General features: G+C 39.7%; 1 protein-coding gene across 7 annotated transcripts in view; it reads left to right on the top strand.

Moving 5' to 3' along the window:
* The window catches only part of PDE4B (phosphodiesterase 4B), a 540,698-nt gene that overhangs the window by 413,373 nt on the left and 104,937 nt on the right, over positions 1 to 22,388 (top strand). For all 7 annotated transcript variants that reach the window (XR_014023900.1, XM_081308892.1, XM_081308890.1 and 4 more), the window contains 3 exons: positions 9,876 to 10,070; positions 18,759 to 18,795; positions 18,919 to 18,989. Coding sequence is in view for 6 of the 7 variants with exons in the window: in XM_081308892.1 (XP_081165018.1) it covers positions 9,876 to 10,070; positions 18,759 to 18,795; positions 18,919 to 18,989 (303 nt within the window). In the remaining variant the exon portion in view is untranslated. The remainder of the gene's footprint in view (positions 1 to 9,875; positions 10,071 to 18,758; positions 18,796 to 18,918; positions 18,990 to 22,388) is intronic.

Here is a 22,388-nt window from a genome sequence, read left to right as displayed (position 1 = left end):
AGCAGGGGGGACAGCTAAAACACATTCCTAAAGAATTAAATCAATGCAATAATGAAACTCACCATCTCATGGTGTTAACATGGCCCCATCACTGGCATGTAAAAGATGCCAACCAGAGGCCAACTGACCATTGATCTCCAATATTTTAGGCACTGGTTTCAAACTTGTTTCTAAAACTGATTTCTCCATGATATGTGAGAATTTATAAAAGAAAGCAGCAATTTTTTGAACCCATCATTGGTTGAAAAACATCTAGCTTCCCAGATTGCTCTTATCTGCCCAATTGCCTATGAGCTACTGCAAATTGGCACTCAATAAATGTTTTATTTAATTAATAGATTTTTGTCATTGGTAAGGCTACTTAACTTATAAATTGGAATATTTATATCTTGTTAAGAGAGTACTTGGATATCTCTTATGACAACTTTTTTTTTTTAAGTGAAGGTATAGTCTGAAAAATATTGAGTGGTAGGATAGTGTGTGTACCCACAGTGCATACTGGGGGGAAAACAACACAAATTTTACACCCCACCCTTTATAATTTCTTCATATAAAGCACATTCCCGCACAAAATTATTCTCATTAAGGACCCCTACCTTTCCTGAGAAAGACTGTCCTGTAGAAAATAATTGTCACATTTCTTAAGGGGTTTTAGTAGATGAAAATTTGAGAGTGATTCCATGAAATTTCAGCCACACTTAGAAAACAAAGAGAAATGCGTACTTATTTATAGCATTCTCATTCCTAAAAACATTTTTGAACACCAAAATAGAAAAACAGCATTAAAAAAAAACTTGTTAAAAATAATGTTCTTATGAAAAAGGATTCTTTACTTTTGGTCTTATTTTCCTTGTGCATTAAATAGTATGACATAGGACAACATTAATAAACGTTTACACCAAAATATGCTCTCAAGCATTGAAAGCAAAGCATTTTAAAAATGGCCCTTATCTTATAACCTCATTATAAAAATCAGGCATTTTTATTACTTTGGTTCTCCTATTTCCTTGGTGAAATATTTATACCCCAAGAAAGGATCTCAAGTGTTAACTTAGATGACTTGCAAGGTAAAGTTCTCAGTAAAAGTGAAGCTTTCTACCAAAGGAATGCCACAGGGAATATTTGTGGTGTTTCTGTATGTCACACCCTCAACACCAAGGGATGAGAGAGGTTGCTGCCGCGCATGGTCATTGGCCTTCTCCTGTGGGCTGGGTGTCCTATGGGAGGTATTCCAGCCCCTCTTTGTAGGTGCTATATAATAGCAAACCCCTGGTTCTTCCTTATGGAGGGATGGATTAGGGCAGGGGCAAGAGGTGTCTCAGTTTCCCCATACCACACAGTCCTGGTTGGAGATGGACATCTGTGCTGTGGATGATGGGTAAATTGGGCAGTTTGTAAAAGTTGCTTGTCCTCAAGCCATTCATTCTTTCATTTGATTATTGATTGGGCATTTATTAATCATCTACACTCTGACAGTCATGGCCCTTAGCACTGAGGTGAAAAACATGGAAAAGCTGTTCTGTGTTCTTGGAAACACAGTCCTTGGGGCAAATTAACAAGTATGCAGGACAAGTACTATGGTCCAGATGAATAAATACCAGGTATCAATACAGATATAGCTGTATGAGAAAGAGCAAATAACTCAGAAAGGAAGGTAGGAATGGAGAAAATTAGATCACTAATTTCACAACTGGTACCAAATTCAAACCTAAGCCTCATCTGACTCAATTCTTTGGGTAAAGAGTGTGTAGAAATGATCCCAGGACAACATTTATTACTACCTCTACCGGATCTCAACTCAAATGACACCATTTGAGAAAGATGGATGGTTTTCCTGGTGTAGGGCAACCATGTGGCTGTACGAACCCGCTGACCACCCAATCTAGAGAGGCAGTCTTCTGCCCATCTTGTCTCTCTACCACACTGTTGGGTTTTATTTTTTTTTCATGGCATTTATCTTATCTGAAGTTATATTATTTGATTTGCATTTACCACATTTTCTATCTTGTGTTGCTCTATTCAAAGGCCAAGAACAGTGACTTTTTTTCAGAGTTGGTGTTTTATTCTTATTTATTGAATGAGTACATGATCATTACCCTTAACACAAAAACCACACTTGAGAGCCAATCTTTGTCTGTCTCCAAAATGTCTGTAAGATGGCTTATCTTACAGATCTATCTCACAGCTTCATTTCAGTGGTCAACGACTGAGGTGTGTGTGTTTGGGGAGACAGTGAATCTGTTTCATTTCAGTTGGCTCCCCACAGCAGGAACTGGAGACCAGATCCCCAGTGTGCAGAGCTCTTCAGCATTCCAAGACTGCCTCTGGTTAAGCCTTTCTGTGGAAAAGCATTTTGGTACTTTTGCCGTGAATGTAATTTTCAAAACCCCTGGGAAGAGAAGAAAGTTATGAGAGCTGCTTCTAGAATTCAGATGAGCTGAATATCAGAGTTCTCCTTCCTGGTCTGTGGAAGGAAAGTCATAGAAGGAAAGCAAGATTCTGCTGTAGCTGTGACCAAAGAAGTTCTGTCTGCCTTCAGTTAAGATATGGGTTCTCCATCATGCTAGCTGTGATTTTGCATAGTTAAGTCCTTCATTAGAAATTAAGACTGGCTGCTGTCTGCAGCCATTAATTTTATAAAAATGGGTCATTGTCTTCACAAGTAAAATACATGTCCCTATCCAGCTCCCATTTGATAAATAGCAGATAGCATATTGAGGTGATGGCCATTGTAAGTATGTAAGTAAATGGGTAAATGGTTATTTATTTTTATCAAAATGATCAGCATGTTAAGATGTTAGTTTGAAAGTGCCTCAGTCTGGCTGGGCACAGAATCACGAGCCACTCAAGCAGGAACAAAACTTTATTTTTGAAAAAGCCGCCAATACTCCGTACGCGCCGGGCAAGCCAAAACCGGTCCACCCACGCGCCCGTCTACCGGAACCGCCCCCCCCACCTCCCCCGGAATTCCCTCCTACTATCCTTCCCCAACCAATGGGAACTCTCCAGGAGTCCTGTAACATGAGTCCCGTAGCAGGCCAAGGTGAACAGCAGGAGTCCAATTTCCATATGAATGTAAATCTTAACATAATCATATCATCTCAATGGCTAGCTGGCGTCACCTTACAACCGAAAGTGCCATGCATCATATTATTTGCTTGTGGCTCCTAGCAGAAAGCATAATTGAGGGAAATAGAAATTTTCTAACAGGACATTAAAGAAACAGCATTTATAACACCCCTCCTATACATACAATCTACCCCACAAAAAAACAACTTATTATAGACAAGACATTTTTCATCTGCAAAATCTCCTAGGATAAGCCTCCTAGGATATGCAGGGAAGGTGGCTCTGGGGAATCAAAGATCAGATGGTAGTGGCTCCATTTAGGAATTCCACTGTGGCCTTTTCCTGCCAAAGATTTTTAATACAAATGACCCTGACCTTTTTTTTTTTTTTTTTTTTTTTTGTCATATGAGATATGTAAACTGTGATGTCTCCACATTCACTCCACAAGTATTTGTGTGGGCCTTCAGGTGTGAGACTCAGCTATAGGCCATGGGAATACAGAAATGAACAAAGGCGTAGTTCCTGCTTCAAGGAGGTCACAAGAGAGAACTAAACCAAGAAATACATGGCAGATTCTGAGATCAAGAAGAGATCAAAGGGATGTGGAGGAAAGGATCTGGGCACAGATTTCAGGGTGTAATGAAAAACAGTCACACTTCAGGATTTCTCAAATGAAATGCATTTTGGAGCCTCGTCTTCTCCTTTTTGAATCAGGACAAAGAGAATTAGCCCACTGGAATTGCTGGAAGAATTCAGTGATGCAAAAGATACTTAGCAAGTCATTTTCAAGAAAGAAAGGCAAACTCAAGACAGCAGAGCTCTCTCCCTGAATGGCGGAGAGGCACTCTGTTGACCTAGGAGTTTAAATCTCTTTTGTAGAGTCTGCAGTCTTTTCAGTGGGGCTGGGTTTTTTTGGGTTTTTTGTTTTGTTTTGTTTTGTTTTAGATTAAGCCAAAGAAACTCACCTAGAGAATGGCTGAGTTGAAAAAGAAAAATCTGCACTGGTTTAGAAATGAATTATTCCTAGGATGTTGCTTCCTGAGTCTTTGTTACAGAAATTGGGGTCTGTGCTCTAGCTGGGGATCAGGAAACAACCACCGTGGGGACCATTGCAGGCTATTCTGTGACCACCTGGCTTAGCTTGAATTCTTGGAGGTAAAGCTTCTCCTCGTTTAATCAAAGGTTTCATGTGCACCTTGTGGGTCTGTTCTTTATCCCTGATTTTTCCTCCCAGGCTTAGGAAGAAGCTGCTGGAGTCCTATTTCTCCCTCCAAGACTGCAGAGCTGCCCCACCTGCTCAGATTGGAGTTTGAGGACGCGGTGGCAGTCTTCTGCCATCTGCTGGCTCCTTCCTTTCAGTCAACAGCCTGCGCTGGCTGGCTTTGCAAGGATACCTAGGCGATGCAGACCACCAGGAGAGAGGGTGTGGGGAAGGAGAATGTTCCTACTTTTACTGAAAAAACAGAGAGGAGAACAAGGCAGACAGAAGCAGGCACAGAGGGCCTTTCCAGCACAGGGGTTGGTGCAAACATGTCACCATCTCAGACACTAAACTAGTGATAGTCCTATGCAGGTTTGTTTTGCTCAGGGAGAACACAGCTATGCTTTAAATTTTTTTAAAATTTATATTTAGATCATTGTCTCACAAGGCCAATAAAAGAAATTAAAGCCACATCTCCATAGACTCATTTAAAGGAGACAGAAGAAATCTGTTTGAGTGGGAATTGAGATGAGGGCTGGGAGTCAGGAAGAAGAAGGTGATAGGAGAAAAAAATTTGGAATAAGTTACATTATTTTCCAAATTATTCAGTTGACTTTTTTTTTTGAAGGTCTACTGTTTATTTACAAGGCTCTGACAGAGATGCCTGGTATAAAATGAGTAATATTTCTCTGTTGAATATAACAATCTATTGGGAGGCACCTATATAAATAGAGAATTAAACAAAGAAGCACAAGTACCTTGGTTGGTCCTCTGCACCCTAAGTTCTGTAGTTAAAATTGACCAGAGATGGAAAATATTTGTTTTAAAAGTACATCTACACTGAGCTTGTATAGATTTTGTTTGATCATTGTTCCCTAAAGAATACTGTACACCAACTATTTGCATAGCATTTACATTGCATTATGTATTATGCTATCAAAAGGTGATTTAAAATATACACTGGATGTATGCATATTATAAGCAGATACTATGCCATTTTATATAAGGTACATAAGCATCTGCATTTGTGGAGTTTGGTATCTATGGGGAATCCTGGAACCAATCATCTGCAGATACTAAGGGTCCATTATACTGTGATAAAGGAATGTTGGGGAGCTTAGGTGAGAAGAATGTATCTAAATTGATCTGTGTCAAAGAGAACTGGCTGTAGATGTGACCTGACCTGAATTTAGATGGTGATGTCTTATTGGAGTCAATAATGGGAAGGGCACTCCAGTTACAGGGAGCATCACTTCTTAGATATGGTGTCATCTGCCACCATGCCCCACGAACTGAGAACTCTAGATACAAAGCCGAATGAAGTTGTTAAAATGTAAGGTCTTAGACAACAAGCCATTGATTCAGTGCAAGGAGGTCAGCAGCAGCAGGGAGAAGCAGGCAGATGCAAGTGGGAGGCAGCACACAGAATCCTGGAGATCAGAAAACAGGATTGGGAGGGAGGGGTCTCTGATCCTAAAAGAAAAGCCTTTTTTTTTTGTACTGGGAATTGAACTCAGGGGCACTCAACCACTGAGCCACATACCCAGCCCCAATATGTATTTTATTTAGAGACAGAGTCTCACTGAGTTGCTTAGCACCTGGCTTTTGCTAAGACTCACTTTGAACTCGAGATCTTCCTGCCTTAGCCTCCAGAGCAGCTGGGATTACAGGCGTGCGCCACCACGCCCAGCCAGAAAGGCCACTTTTACTGCTGCTGCAGTTCATGTGTTGGATATAGGCAATTTCTTCTGGGCAGGTATATGTCCTACTCAAATATCCAGAAACCTGCGATATTTGAGTAGGCTTTGTGTGATCCTCCCTTCACCTTTTAAGAACCTGTGAATGACGCCCTTTCTTAAACTACCTGAAACTTCTGTATGACGTTAGTGAAACATTAGAGTAGCTAGAACTCAAAGTTATTAACTGCAACAATACTTAGAATCATAAATATGATGACCAAAGAGGTAAGAAAAACAGTAAAAAGAAAAAAAAAAGGTAGTACAAGTATATCGGATGAACTATTAAGTAGCCCAAAGAAAATGATAATTCTGAAAACTGCAGTATTATAAAACCCCATTAAAAGCAATCAAGATTCAAACCTGGATGAAAAGAATATTCAGATGGAAAAATACAAAGCTATTGAAGCTATTCTTTTCTCTTTTGTTCATGTTTTATATAACATTCTTAAATTAGTCTTATATGGTTTTTTTTTTTAATCTACAGAAACCTAAGGGTGAAATGTGTGTCCTGATTAGAGCAGAGACAAATAATGACCCTAAATAAATAATAGCCCCCGTGATGTGTTTGTTTCTCCCATGAAAATTCAGTTTTCTTCCTAATTGCATTACAGTTCGTGTGGTATATTCATTTTGCTCATTAGGTCTGTCCTCAGTCTCCCCCATGAGCACACCCCCTCACTCCCTGGATCTGTGGGAAGTATTGTGATGTCTGCCCGCTAATTTTGCTGTGACTGGGGCTGGTGTCTGGTTGGTGATTCATGTTTGTTCCAAAGTCGTACATCTGTGTTGGTTGCTTTGAAACAGTGCCCCAGGGAATATGAAAGGCCATTTGTCTCACTAAGACTGCTTCTTTGCACCAGAGAATTCTTCCATGGCTTCCTCTAAATTCCAGCAATCTCCCCTATGAGTTTAGGCAGGGTAAGGGAGAAAGAAAACAAGCCCAAACAGGAATGACGTGGAGAGAGTTTGGGTACCTGGGTCTAGTCCCAGTTTACCTGGCAGGGGTGAACTTTCTGACACCGGCACTAGGGACAGAATGCCCTAGGGCACCAGCTTTGTGGACTCACTTTGCCCAGTAGGAATGCCTCCAGCAGAAAAGCAGGCAGAGTGAGCCCTTGTGGCACCCTCAATGGAAAAAGTTCTAAGACTGGTGGGCAGACGCACTTGGCCCCTCTTCTGAGATTTTAGCACAGGTACACAGCGGTGATATTCATAACATTTAATGACTGGTACCACATGAGCACTGACCAATTTAGTGGCTGCAGGCCATAGTACTGGAGCTAGAGATCCCCCACTGCTCCAGACACCAAGTCTTTGGTTACTGGATCACTACAAAGTCCAACTCATATTGATGGGCTGCTGGATGTCAACTGTTCAAAAAGTATTTTGCTTTTGTAAGATCCAAAAAGCTGTGCAGATACATACCAGATGAATAACAACAGGACTATACATGGAATTTCAAAGCTCATGTCTACTGTCAGGCTTTGTGTGATCCTACCTTCACCTTTTAAGAACCTGTCCTCTTTGACCTTAAGAAGGGATCAGTATTAGGGCCTACAGGTTCTGAAGGATTGGGGATGCATGAAAGAGCCTTTATCCCACAAAGCAGCTCTTCATTTTTATTCAACAGCTAATGCAGTTCTCACCAGGGGATGTTTGGGGGTCTGTTTCATTGTACTTTTTACTTGCAGTGATGTAGGGTGGCTCACAGCGTAACTCTACCTCCAGGAAAGCTGGTCTACATGGGTGATTACCTGCCCTGGCTGACTGGCCTGCAATCTTTAAAAGGTAGCCCTGTTCCACACCATTGGCCTGCTGAGAAAATCCATCTGTGGTATCCTGAAAGCCCAAATATATTGAATTGGCTCTTTCTTTTCTTTTTTGCCCAGAGATTCTCCCTTGCTGCTTCTTATCAGACACCTGGAGTTTGTGGGTTGCCCCAGAGCCTTTTCTCAGAGTGGTCTCTGGGAAGCATTATAACCCTACATCCTGTCATGTCTTTTCCTGTTTCAAGAAAAACTACTTCAGGGTAATTTTCTACCTCCCGTGTTCATACAAAATAGCACCCAAGGTTGCTTCTAGTCTGGCTGACTCTTTACATACCAAGCACAATTTCTGTTTGAATCCAGAGACTGAAAGGAAACGCATTCCATTATCCAGCGGGCTGCTGTGGAATGCAGTGATAAGGAACATCTGAGGTTGTAGGGAGACTAGTTGGAAGACTGTGGGTCTTCCGGTGCTTCATCTACAAGTTTCAGTAGAAACTGCCTTATCTGCAGTTTCACTTTGCATGGTCTCAGCTACCTGTGGTCAACCGTAATTCAAAATTGTTGCATGGAAATTTTTTAAAACTTTATAACTTTTAAATACTTTTATGACAGTATATTTTTATAGTTGTTCTATAATCAGTTGTTAATCTCTTACTCTGCCTAATATACAGAAATAAGTATGTATTTATAGGAGAAAACAGTACACATAGAGATTGGTACCATCTGATATTTCAGGCACCCATTGGGGGTCTCAGAACATATCCCCCATGGATAAGGGAGTGGGTACAACTACTGTTCTAGCCTGTTACTTTAACCCAAATAGTTATATCTCCCTAAATCTTGTTTACCTCAAAAATAGAGTAGAATCCTATTATATTGTTTGCCAAGTTGTTGGGATTAAATGAAATAATCTATCAGAAAACACATTGTAAACTGAAGAAACGTAAGTAAAATGCACCAAAAGAGAGGAGCATTGTCCGAATTAATAAAAGAAAAGGACCAAAAATGTAGAAAACAATTATAGCAGCTGACTGAGTAACCAAAGGAAGCCAACTGTGGTCTAAGTTGGAAGAAAGAACACCCCAGCCCTGAGCCCCCTTCATGATACCTCTCTCTGCAAAGTGTTAGCTGGGGAGACGTGCATGTTAGAGGGAAGTACTAGAGAGGAGTGTTACTGTGGATTTGAAGCTGAGGGAGGTTGTGCGTGCAGGAAAAAATGCATATGAGGTGATAAAGGAAGGACACGGTGCCTAGGTGATACCAGGAAGGGGAAAGAAAACAAGAGACAAAACCTCTGCTACACCTCCTGTCTGTGTGGTCATTGATGAGGTCTTCAAATAATTCTGAACTTGAGGGCATCTCCCCAGAGAGAAGCAGATGATCAGAAATGGCACTGGCACTCCTCTGGGGGAGCCATCGAGGGCATCTTCTCCAGAGACCAAGCTCTGCAGCCTTGGAGAGTAATTTGGTGTTATCAGATTAATTAAATCCTTTTCTGTGGTTAAACTTGCATATGAATATTAAATCTCAGGCTGGGCCTCCCATCTAATCAGACAGTGGATGTTTTCATGATAACACTTTGTTCCCAAAACATTTGGAAGTGTGCATATTGTATTTTTAATGAGACTGTGATATTTATTTATGGCAGGAAGAAATCTTCCAGCTAGGAAGTCTCATTCACATAACAGCTCTGTGTCTGACACCTAGAGCTGTGCTAGATGTCCCCTCCAGACTTGCTTATTATCACAAATTATTTTACTTTCCAACTCTCATTCTTAATTTGTCATAGTTGTTCATGTTGCTGAAAGAGGTCATGGGATTTGTTCCTGGGTTCAGATTCTGATGGTCATTATTGATGAAGATGGTATTAGGTAAATGAATGAAATTCTGTGGGACTTGGTTTCCTATATTTTAAAAAAATGGGAATAATAATGATTCTAACTCAGAGCTATCTTATGAATTAAAATTTTCCATAAAGCATAAAGCTTCATGCAGTGTGCTTGGCACCCAGTAGTGCCACATGTGGGTTTTCAAAGTATGTTGGATGTCTTCTTCTGTGACTCTCATGTGACCTGAGTTTCCTGTTTTCTCTTTAAGCTTTGATGTGGAAAATGGCCCTTCCCCAGGTCGGAGCCCACTGGACCCCCAGGCCAGCTCTTCCTCTGGGCTGGTGCTTCACGCCACCTTTCCTGGGCACAGCCAGCGCAGAGAGTCCTTTCTGTACCGATCAGACAGCGACTATGACTTGTCACCAAAGGCGATGTCAAGAAACTCATCACTTCCAAGCGAGCAGTGAGTAGTGTTCTTCTTGTCTAGCTCCCAGCCTCGCATTACCTCATCTTCACCCTGTCATAGCAGCGGCAGCATCAGCTGCCCTTTAACCTGAGGGAGAAGGGACACAAAAAAATGAACATGACCAGAGGTGACAGGGTTGACCATCTTAACGACATCAGTGCTTTACAGCATGTGAATTTGTAACTAGGGTCTCCAAAGGTGTTTAAACACCTCAGGCACAGCGTTCAGTCCACATCTGTTATGTACCCTTAAAATTTTTTTTTTCATTGAACTTCATTTCCTGAACTGCTGAATCATTTATGGAATAAGAACCTTAACACATTTCGCAAATCACACTTGAGTTGTCAGCTGCATATGCAGTTTGCATGAGGCTCCCACAGAGAAGAAAAAATGGTGGTTGGTCACCTGCATTTCTTTCACTGGCCTTTGTCTGATGGCATTTAGGTCGTCACTCGGATACATGCCTTTGTCCTTTCTCTGGAACCTAACACAATACCCGCTTGTTGCCTGACTCCTTGGTGAGACACAGCACACGTCACCGCCCCACAAAGCACAGCTGATGTTTTTGTTTTGCTCCTATTAATTGTAGATCTCTAATTTTTATTTAAAGAACAATAACTGGGTTGTATTGCCTGCTTATTAAATTTCTGAAACCAAATAAAATTGGATGCTAAAATCCATGCCTTAAAAGGTTTCTGGGCACACATACAATTGCTTTCAACATCATATGTTATAAAAATATCAGTAGCTCCCTAAAGTCTCCAGCCTGGAAAATTCCACTGGGTTCTCTTTCTCTATTAGAGAGGAAGCCAAAAAGGTTCACCTTCTTGTAAAGGGGCAGAGGGCATTTTAAAGCTAGGGGGAAGAAAATGTTCCTTGGTTATTTCTACTAGAAAACTAACAGAAGCACCCCAGCCCTAAAATATTTAAATCATTGTGTGGACCAAAATTCATTTTTTTTTGCTAATTTTTAGTTAATATTTACTGAACTCTCTCATGTGCTGTGTAATGTGCCAGACAAATGTGGGGATAAATGTTGAACAACACAGTGGAGAACTCACAGATGAGTTAAAAGCATTCCCCCAAAGTTTGCTTGTTCTCATGGAGATTGCAACTAACCAGGAATGATCAAAGGAACACACACATACACGTTTTACTCTACAGAGTAGAAGGAACATGGCATTTAATGAGCATTTTCCCTGGGGCCAGTTTCCTTTACATGTATTCTCTGTTATTTGTCATAGCAACCCTGTCAGGTAGGTCCCATTATTATCCCCACTCTGTAGATGATGAAACTGAGACTATGAGAGATTCAGAAACTTGCCCCTATCTCATGACTATGTCTCATACTATATCCCCCCATGTAGCTAAGAATCAAGTCCATTTCTTGTTGCTGTAACAAAATGCCTGCGATTTGGTACTTTATAAATGAAAGAAATTTATTTGGCTCACAATTCTGGCAGCTGGAGGGTTGAAACAGCATGGCACTGACTCCTTGACTGCATTTCAACCTGTCTGAGAAATAAAAAAGGAACTAAGCACATACAAAATGGGCCAAACTGAGTAGGCTGGACTTGCTTTATAACAAGTTGCTATCATATGAGAATGAACTCACTCAACAAGACCTCCATTAATTCCTTGCAAGAGCAATGCCTGCGATATACCAATTACCTCATACTAGGTCCCACCTCTGAAAGGTTCCACTACCTCCCAACATCACCATACCAAGACCCAACTTTGAGCAATATGAACTCTTGGGAGATACCCTCAAACCATAACTAAACCATAGCAATTGTCATATTCAAAAGTTTTGAACTCTTGTTGTCTATGTTCTTTATACTGTAAAGGTAGAAAACGTGAGTACGAAATAGAGGTACCTGAGGCTAGAGGAGGGGTGGCCATTTGGTTATGCTTCATGCAGGCTCCATATTTTCTGACTCTGTCTTGGGTGGTAACCATTCACAGTGAATACACTAGGAATCCTTACTTCCACCTTGATAAAGACCTTTCTAGACTTCATCATAGGAGAGCATTGGAAATGTAGTGAGCTCAAAGAATCCAAACTTCATTCATGTGGCATTTTACAGATAGAAGACTAGCTTTGGAAAAAAGTCTTTCCCTAAATTAATTCCTCAGGTATAGTTCACCAAACTTGTGCTAGGTAGTATGATGAGTCTCCAGGCATTCCATGTTCACAGAAGACTCTATCCAAATTTCAGACTCAACTCTGGTGTTTCTCTCCTCCAAATCAAACATTAGAGAAAATTTGCCCTTGAAGAGACCTTGAAGATCACAACCCAACTCAGTCTGGAGCTGATGAAAACAGGATGTAGTTCTGGATTACTCTGCACCTGGTATCCCTGTTGCTAGTGGGTTACCTTTTCTGAAGTTTTACTGACCAATAAAAGTTTCCCCCAACTTTAGAATCCACACAGTGAGGCCAACTTTAAATTTAGACAAGTAAGCTTTACAAATGTAAATTATCTTGTATCATTCTTACTTTTTAAGGACTTTTTAAAAATGTTGGAAGGACAGAGTTTCACAATAATAGTCTCTCCTGAGAAAATAGAGTTGGCAACTTAATACCACCTTATGCAGATAACAGGTTATATTAAACTGTTTGTAAATAAAAATAGCAAAAGATTTTGTTTTAAAATATTTCAACATTACAATAAAATCTTTTTTGTTTTGCTAGTGTAAGGTGTTGTACATATGAATATAACCAAAAAAAATCAGAATTTAAATAATACCCAGGTTCTTCTGGTATTTCATTTGATCAGCACTATGTTGGAAAATCCCGTTCCACACAGGCATCTGGATCTAAACTGAAGTAATGCTTTTAAACCTCTTTCTTCCCATTTTTACTCTTCAGAATGAACTGCAATAAATACAGCAGCAGTCCCTAAGCTTCCCATATCTTCTCCCGATAGATCCAGGAAGAAAATGGGTGATGATAAACTAAGAGTTTTGAAATGAAGGCCACTGTGTGGGCTACAGGATGTTCTCTGCTCAGGAGTGCCTCAACCCAGCAGAGCAATGATGAATTTATACGAAGTGGAAAAATTTGCATAATTCCACTGCATTAAATTCTAATAATAGGGGAGACACTAGCTTTTAAACATTTTTTTTTTTGTCTGAACTCTTTCAGAAGAGTAGGAGAAAATTTAAAGTAGAGAGAATGGATTAGTTATTAAGCATAAAAATGTGAATGGAAAATAAAAATGGCTTAGAGAAGTCAAACAAGATCACCATGGAGTTCCAAAAGGAAATCTTAGATGCTTTCCTAGATGTGGCAAGAATCTGTTGTTTTCTGTTCATTTGCTGGGTTGCAGTCATCTCTCACGTATTGCCTTTGCATACCCGGGTACAGATTTCCCAATCGGTACAGAAAGTCCTAGAAATTGACGAAACCATATTCATTGCCCAAAATTGTGGCAGGAACTGCCCCAGACAACAAGAAGTCTTCATTATCCACCTGCAAAACTAAGGAAAGGAGGCTCCTGGCTTCTTTCATTTGGTCATCCCATTTGTAAATCTCTATGAAGTCAAGGAGTTTTTTCAAGCTGCAATTTACATGAGAACTAAGTGGTTTCTAGAGAGTTGTCAAGGGAAATGAGACTGAAAAACCAAGAGAAACAGCACAAAGAACAGTTTTTCAAACGTAAGACCTGATGGTTGATGGGTGACCCAAAGAGTACAATGTGGTTCCTATGAGTTAAGTTAAAGACTGTAACCATTCCATTCTCTCATCATGGCTGTTGAGACATTGAATTGCTTTCATAACTGTAAGTAAAAGCACATTTTTATTAATCAAGTTCCTCATGCTATTTACTATTTGAATTCCTTTACATATATTAATTCGTTCAAAATCTACATCTACAATGTGGAAGGTACTATCATTTTCTTATTTTAAAGAGGGGAACATTGGGAAACCAAATAGGAATCAAAGCTTGAGTCCCAAGAGTCCAGGTGGCTAAACCAAGTGGATATTGAGCACATAAATACCAAATGAGGCTAAACATCTCTGTTCTGCCTAACTTTCCAATCATTATAAGGTCCCGTTCATTCTTTTTCTTTTTTTAGGGGGGAGGGGGGCAGTTACAGGGGATTGAACTCAGGGCACTCAACCACTGAGCCACATCCCCCCTCCAGCCCTATTTTGTATTTTATTTAGAGACTGAGTTTCTTAGCACCTAGCTTTTTGCTGAGGTTGGCTTTTGAACTTGCAATCCTCCTGCCTCAGCCTCCTGAGCTGCTGGGATTACAGGTGTGTGCCACCACTCGCAGCTCAATTCTTTTTTAAATAAATATTTACTTAAACTTAGGCACCTTACTAAAAATGAGACAATTTCAATTCCTTCAAGAGAACTAAAAGATTTGTTAGTCAACAGGTGATCTCAGTACTTTTAGGTACGGGCAAAGGCACAGAGATTTGCATAGGACTGAAAAGTTTGGCCAGGCAGGCTGAACAGAGGCTTTGAGGTGACATTTCAGAAGAGTTAGGCTGACTGAAAGGGTGTACAGGAGGACAGGCCATGCCAATGAAGTCTTCAGTTGCAGGGGAGTAGTGTGGGGAACCACAGCTTAGCATGACTGAGGCAGAGAAGTTGATGGGGTGGGGACGTGGTGTGAGAGGCTGGAGAAGGAAGCCAGAACCTTGCCATGAAGGGCCTGTGCTGCAGGCTGGTCTTCAACTATAGACAAGCACTGGGACTACTAGACTTTTTTAAGCCAAAAAATGTATAATCAGATATTTGCTTTTAAAAGACAGCTCTGGTTGCACAGTGAAGGATGGTTTGCAGAGCAACCAAGCCTAAAGAGCAGGTGGTAGGTTGCTTTGGTAATCCAAATGATAGAGAATAATTCTCAGAGCAGGTCCAGTGGATGATTAATAAGCATTTGCAAGTTAGGATCAAAGGGGTCTATAGTTGATTGTTGGGATGAGGAGAAGGAAGTTTCAAACTTGGTCAAAGAGATAAGTGGTCGCATCATTTCTTGGGATCCAGAGCTTCCTTTGATCACACGAAATAATGTCTATGAAAGCACTTTGTAAACTGTAAAGTACATTGTAAACTCACATCCTCTTGATTGAAACAGGGACAGGCAGGTGTATCTTGAAGAAGTTCTCACCAGCTTAGAAGATAGACATGCAACTCTTTAATCATAGTTACAAAGATACCACTATTAACAAAAGTAAATATAAAATAAATATAAAAATAAAATAATATAAAGATACTACTATTAACTTAAAATAACTATGATGAAATAAATAAATGCTTTTAAATGACAATCCCCGTTATTAAGAGTTGTACATATATAATAACTCATTTAATTGTCATTTTACAGATGAAGAAGATGGAACACAGGTTATCTAATGTTTTAGAGTTAGTAATAACACAATTGTAAAGCAAAGCTTGCTGTCTAGCTCCAAAATCTGCTCCTACCCACTATAGTATACATATCTTTATAAGGCAGACTAAAATTACAGTTCTGCACAAGAAGATATCAGAGGAAGGTGAAGTTAATCCATAAAGTGTAGAGTACAGCAGTTAGAAGCAGGATTTTTTGCTTTCTGGGGAAACATTTCATTGTTCTGAGAAGACATGCAGTCAATTTCAAAACCCACTGCTAAGACTCAAGACTATAGTTCTCATCTCCAATTATTCTACAAAATTGTAATGTGCTGGTTTTTTCACTAGATGTTGCTCATGCGACAGTTCTGAATATTCAGCCTTGTTCCTAAGCACAATGGCTTTTTCTGGTTGTTTAGAAAATCAAGAAAGGCATTAGTGTTTCTAATCAAGTGTTTTGTTATTTCCACACCAGTATACCTTTAATTGGTAATACATTAAATTATGATTTTCAAAGTTCAAATAGTCTCATAACCTGGAATATTTTGTTTGTTTCAACAATTTTATTTTGTTTCTGTCCTGATACTCATTATAAACTATCTGATCCAGCATTGGCTTTTGCAGCTCAAATCCTTTGTGGGTTAACATGCTTAGGATCTGCAAATCCATCAAATCCATCTCCTGCTGTGGAACATTCTGCTCTTCTGAACTTCAAAAGCTCAACAGTGATAACATTCCCTATTAATGTTTGTTTATCTTCTTTAATCATTGCTTTATGCAGTTTTAGTAGCTTCCCAATTCATTTACCAATACATCAGCTCTAAGTACCACAAATATACGAATTTGATTGTGCTATTTGCTTTCAACAGATATTTACCCTCCAGAAATCCAGGAGTCATAAGAGATCTGCTTGATTCATGACCAACTCACTCTGACATCTTAAGGAACAATACGGACCTTGCATCAGCAATCTCAATGAGCAGCAAGATTTTTCACCCCTCTCAAAGTTCATCTTAAGAAAACAACTAGGAAGGGGCAGTTTTTGATACAGTTCATCATACATCTATCACAACTGCTCCTCTTCTAATTCTTTATTCTCTCTCCTTTGGACTACTTTGCAAGAGCCCTAAGGTTCTTCCCTGGACTTCTTATCTATATATACTGCCACCTAGAGAAAGCCATCCCCTGCTATTGCCTTAAGTATCCTTATGATTGTAGGAGACTCCTAACTTTATAGATCTAATTACTGCATTTCAACCTTATTGCTTGATGTCTCTGCCAAGTGCCTTAATACCACATGTGCTCTCAAAACTCAGAGAATCCTCCAAACGCCCCAACTCCTCGTCACTTGTTCCTACTCATGACTGTTGTCTCGGATACCTATTTTTAAATTGAAAGCAATATTTCTTTATTCATTTAAATACCGAGTCCTAGCAAGACCTCTGGAATGTCTTGAGCTAGTCTTGTCCTATCTTGGCCATACCCATACCTTCTCATCTGCAATACCTCCTACTCTTCTTTCTGAGTATGTCCCCTCTCTGATCTATCCTTGGCCTCCCTAGCATTTGACCTCCAAAAACACTTTCAGTTTGCTTCTCTTACTTCCCATCTCACTAAGAAACTTCACTTGCTTATTTCTTCCTACCAAATTAAGCACCAATTCCATAATCTTTCACCAGGCTGCCCATAATATGGGTGTGGAGACCTTCTCACCTTCTTCTCTACAAATGTCTGTAGCCCTCTCTGAAAGACTGCCCTTCAAAGTTCACCTCAAACAGTACTTAGCCTTTCCTATTTTGATTTGTCAACTGTGCAGTGTCGCCGTAAAATAGGAAGCATAATATTTAAAGCACAGATTGTGGGAATTAGTCTCAGTTCTTTGGCTGATTAACATTTTTGGTTAAGCAACTGGGTAACTGCTCTGCAGCTGGCATCACCTATCACATGTGAATACCAAACAGTACCTGCCTGAAAGACTTGTTCTAAGATTCAAATGACATAATGTGCATAAAGGAGCTGACACACACATATTTATGTAGCAATCATGAGGACAGAGGGGTAGACAGAAGGGAGCCCACCATTACCATCTTCTGTGCTGCTGTTGTGAGTCACACAAAGAATGCTTCCCTTTTGTTGATATTCTTTTTATTATCATTGTACAAAGTGGGCACACAAGAAGTTTGCTAGATTAAATTGAATGAGGCTCGTAGCTAAAGACAAAGATGGAAAGGGACATAGAGTATTAAATAGGGCCTAGGCTAAAAGCCTGAGCCAGAGAAGAAGAAGTCAAAGAGGAGGCATGCGTTGTTCAAATCTGGACACCACCACCCCACCCCCGGCCTCGCATAGTGGCTGGTATGAGGCACATGCCTAATAATTGTTGGAGGCACTCATATGGTTAATGAATAGGCTGCCATATTTGCATGCATATGGCAATCATGAGGACAGAGAAGGGAGACACAGACTGTGAGGGGAGCTCATTGTCACCAGTTTCGGTGCTGTTATGATTCACACCGTGACAAAAAAATTGTCCTGATTTTGTGACTGCAGCTCAGGCTGACACGTGGCCTAAGATCTTCAGTAGAGAGCTTGCTGGATGTCGGCATAAGTGGATTTATTAAAGCAAGCATCAGAGAGAGCGAAGGTACACTTCTGAAAACACTTTTCTGACTGGTCCCAAGTACAGATTTACAAAACACTAGCTACACATTAATCAGGTCTTCAGGACCAAATGAGTAACAATGGTATGGTTTTAGGAGGTTCAGTCTGTTCACTTCCACTAAAAGCTTTTCCTTGGGTACTTTAAGAAAAAAAAATATATATTAAAAATAAAAAAAAGTAATTGGATTCCCAGACAGAAATCTGTGTTTAAATGGCATTAAAGCTGTGGTTTAAATCAACAAAAGCCAGGAAATCCAAAGTTAACCTTTATCCAGACTGTTATACCATTTTTTCCAACTCTGTGTGAGCCTGTGAGCAGCCCTCCCTTTGAATTTCCTGGCTCTAACAACCAAAATCCACAAGTCGCTTTGAATTACAGTACTCTGGGTCTGCTGTTTAATGGAATGATACCCTGAGGATATAAGCTTACTTGTAAATGCTTGTATGTGAAATCACCGTAAATCTAGGAGTCATGAACTTGGTGCTATTTTTTTTTCTTAAAATCTCTTGGGATCCCCATTTTTGCCTGATTGCAAATCCTGCCTTCTCTCCAGGTAGACGTATTTATAGAATACATGTGTTGCTAATATCGATCAAGTTATATTATAGCTTGTGTGTCATGGTTGCAATTGAGGTGTGTTTCTGAATGTTTCTTTTTCTCTCTTTTCTTTAGACACGGCGATGACTTGATTGTCACTCCATTTGCCCAGGTACGTATTATGCTGGTCTTGGCTCAATCTCACTCTGTCCCTGGGTGTGGTTCCTAAATGTGGCCTTGGAGTCTGGCATCTGTCCCCTTTTGTCACTAACCATTTGAAACCTTTTCTTTATAGGTCCTTGCCAGCTTGCGAAGTGTGAGAAATAACTTCACTCTACTGACAAACCTTCATGGAACATCCAACAAGTAAGCACTGACTCTGTGGAGTTATGAATCCCTTCCATAAAAGCAAAAACAAAACAAAACAAAACAAAAACCACCTAACAGCAGTTTTTAAACCCCCCCTAAATAAACAAGTATTGCATGGAAATTTGCTCTCCAAACTAAATACACAATGAAATTTGTATTTCCACACACAATGAAATTTGAAAATAAGATAGAACACTACAGTATTTTGAAACTGGTAAGACATTAGAAATTATCTAGTCTGGGTTTTATTGATTTTTGAACCCTTAACTATACTAGAGGAGTTCAATAAATGAAATAATGAGACGAGGATAATTTTTAAAATTTTATATTTGTCATATTGGCCAAAAATAACCAAAAATTCTATTCTTTTTAATAAGATGTTAATGAATTAAGAGACTCAAATTTAAAATTAAAGACACCCAAAGATCAAGCTCAAGTTACTTGTTTTTTTTTTTTCCTTTTTTTGAGGGGTGTGTTTTTTTGATAATACATAAAGCAGGTTCGTGCAGTTTGATGATTAACAGTGGAATTACATTCTTCTCTTTCCCTAGTGAAATACATGACCTTGTTTGTTTCAATTAACATTGCCAATCCTTGGTCTCCTCATCTGTAAGGTGATGGGGTTGAACTTGTTATTCCTGACAGTAACTTTCTCTTCCAAAATCATTTCAATCCATAAGCCTAATGTAAGTGCTATACAGTTCACTCTCCTACATGTTTTAATAGATCCTCAGGCTCTGAGGGTCATATAATCCATGATGCTCAACCTTTTTGTTTAATTGAAAGATAACTAGTTAGCAACCATGACATAGGTAAAAGACACAGAGGGGCCAAAACTTAAGTCTTTTGATTTTTCAGTGTTCAAGGTACAGAGTATCCTGTCTGAGGTCTTTGTAAAGTCATTCACCCATCCTCTATTTTGTGATCATTCAAATCTCCCTAGAGTGGGCTTATTAAAAGTGAGAGTAGCCTATTTTGAGTGATTTCTTTTTGGTTCACTGTCCTATAACTTGTTTTTAAGCCTCCATGTGAGACGAATGTGCCTACCCGAGCAGAGGCTTTCCCACCTTTGGACTCTATTTTTCTAAACTATTCTCCAGATTTCTAACAGAGCAAACTTTCTGTTTGATCAGAATTGTTGGTTGCACTCACATGGTTAATGAATAAAATGCATATTTGTGGACCATTGCAGTGGTCCACTCCCATCATTAAGAAAAAAATTTAGAAGCTAGTGCTTAGTACCCAAGGTACCTTACAGCCCAGATCAAATTAATTTGACTGATTGTTGGTTGGGTATATGTTTAGTGTCATGTACGGATAGATTGAACACCCAATCTGAAACTCCAAAATTTGAAACTAAGTGCTAGTCAACATGATACCAAAGGTGAAAAGTTCCACAGAAGACCTGTCATGATGGGTTGCACTGAAAACACACGGGCACTAAAAATATTGTATAACATTACCTTCAGGTTCCATGTATAATAAGGTGTGTATAAACAAAAGAATAAATTTTGTGATTATACTTGAGTCCCATTTCTAAGGTATATGATGATGTATTTGCAAATATTCTAAAATCCCAAACCTGAAACACTTATGTTCCCAAGCATTTCAGATATCAAATACTCAGCCAGTATATGAAACTCTGAGACTTGACCCAGCCTCTTCTGGAGTGGTACTCTCTGTTTACTTATTTATCAAAATCCATCCAGTAAGGACTTATTCAGTATGTACTATTCATTCATGCATGTACATGTGCACTGACAAATATTAGCTAAGCACCCACTTTTTGGCAAGTACTGATTACATAATAGTGAACAAAACAGACAAGTTCTCTGCCCTTTCAGGGCTTACTGTCTAATAGGAAGTGCCTGGGGATCCAGTGGTGAATAACCAGACCAGGTCTCCAGCCACATGGGATTGTGTTCAATAGTTGTGGTCTAGTGGTTCCCTGCATGCTCTCTTCTCCATCCTAATTGTGGACGTTTTGTTCTCTTTTCCTGAAATGTCTCCTTTCTCCTAGTGGTGTCCTCTTGGCCTAGCTCTATTTTATGATAATATGATATGGTGTCCCTTCTAGTATCACCTTATCAGAATGCTTTCCCTTACTCTTCCATAGCATAGTGGGCCCTCATGTGACTGGAAGATATTCTAAAGACCCTAGCACATTCCTTTGTGGATCTTGGCCAATCACTAGACTCTGCAGCTCTTAGAGGGAAACTTGGATTTATTTTTCTTTGAATTCCCAAGAATTAGTAGAATGCTGACACACAGTTTAATTTTCCATAAATAGTCATCATATATATGATTTTCTGAATAAGTAATGATTCAGGAAAGTTCCACAATTTTTTTTAGAAAATTATTTTCTAGAAGTGATTTCTCCTCTATCCCTATATTTTTGTTTTTGCTTTCTGTAGAATATCTTAAAATTATGTATTTGTGCAAGTTAATTTTTCTCTCTAAATCTCTGTTTCCTAATCTGTAAAATTGGGTTGTTTTGAGGATTAAATGAGCTGATATTTGTAAAGCATTCAAAACACCATCGAGCCCAGCAAATTTAAACTGTTATAATGATAGACAATTTCTCTTGCTAAATCCAGAAGCACTGTAACACTGTGGTGTTTTCGTATCCATTATCTCAGTGACAACCACCATAAATAAATCTCATGGCAGGCCTTGTCACCTCCTCTCTATGGGTTAGGAAACAAAGCTTCAGGAGAGGAAGTGACAAGCATATGGCCACACACGTCTTTTGAGCAGCAGTCACACTAGAAACCTGGCTTTCTGGCTCTCATTGCAGAGCTCTTTCCATTCTCTACCCCTACTAAGTCCTCTGGGTTATGGGAAGAAGTCCCTGGAGAGATTTGGAACAATAACCTTTAAGAAGAACTGATGGAACTGATGACAGAGAGCCCAAAGACAGAGACGTTCACTAAGACAGTATTTACAGAAAATAAAATGTGAGGGCCAAAATGATATAGGGGGGAATGGAGAGGAAGGATGAAAAAGGACACATTTTAAAGGGTTCTTTAGCATGACTATACCCAAACCACTACACTGTGTAGCTCCAAGGAAAAAGAGGGGCGGGCTTAGCGATTTCAGCCTGATTCGTTAGCATGGGTTAGGTGGTCTTTCCTAGTTAGTACTGGGGCATCCATCCTATCCCTGCTGACAAATAAATTATGTCAGCTTAAATTACTTTCTTAACAATCAGGTCCTCAGATAGTCCTGTGGGTTTGGGGCCATATAAGCTTTTATGAATCAAATATCCTGAGACCATAACTGCCATACAAAACCTGACTTACAGCCTGTTTCTACCCCTCAAATCGTGGCCCTTTGTGTCACCTTTGGTCCAAAGCAAACCACAACTACCAAACAGAATAGATCTCCAGCTATAAG

The sequence above is a fragment of the Spermophilus citellus genome (assembly GCF_964194105.1).
Source record: "Spermophilus citellus genome assembly, chromosome: 9".
Classification (NCBI taxonomy): Eukaryota; Metazoa; Chordata; class Mammalia; order Rodentia; family Sciuridae; genus Spermophilus; species Spermophilus citellus.
Note: the sequence above shows the minus strand (reverse complement) of the source record. Positions and strands in the feature narration are given on the sequence as shown.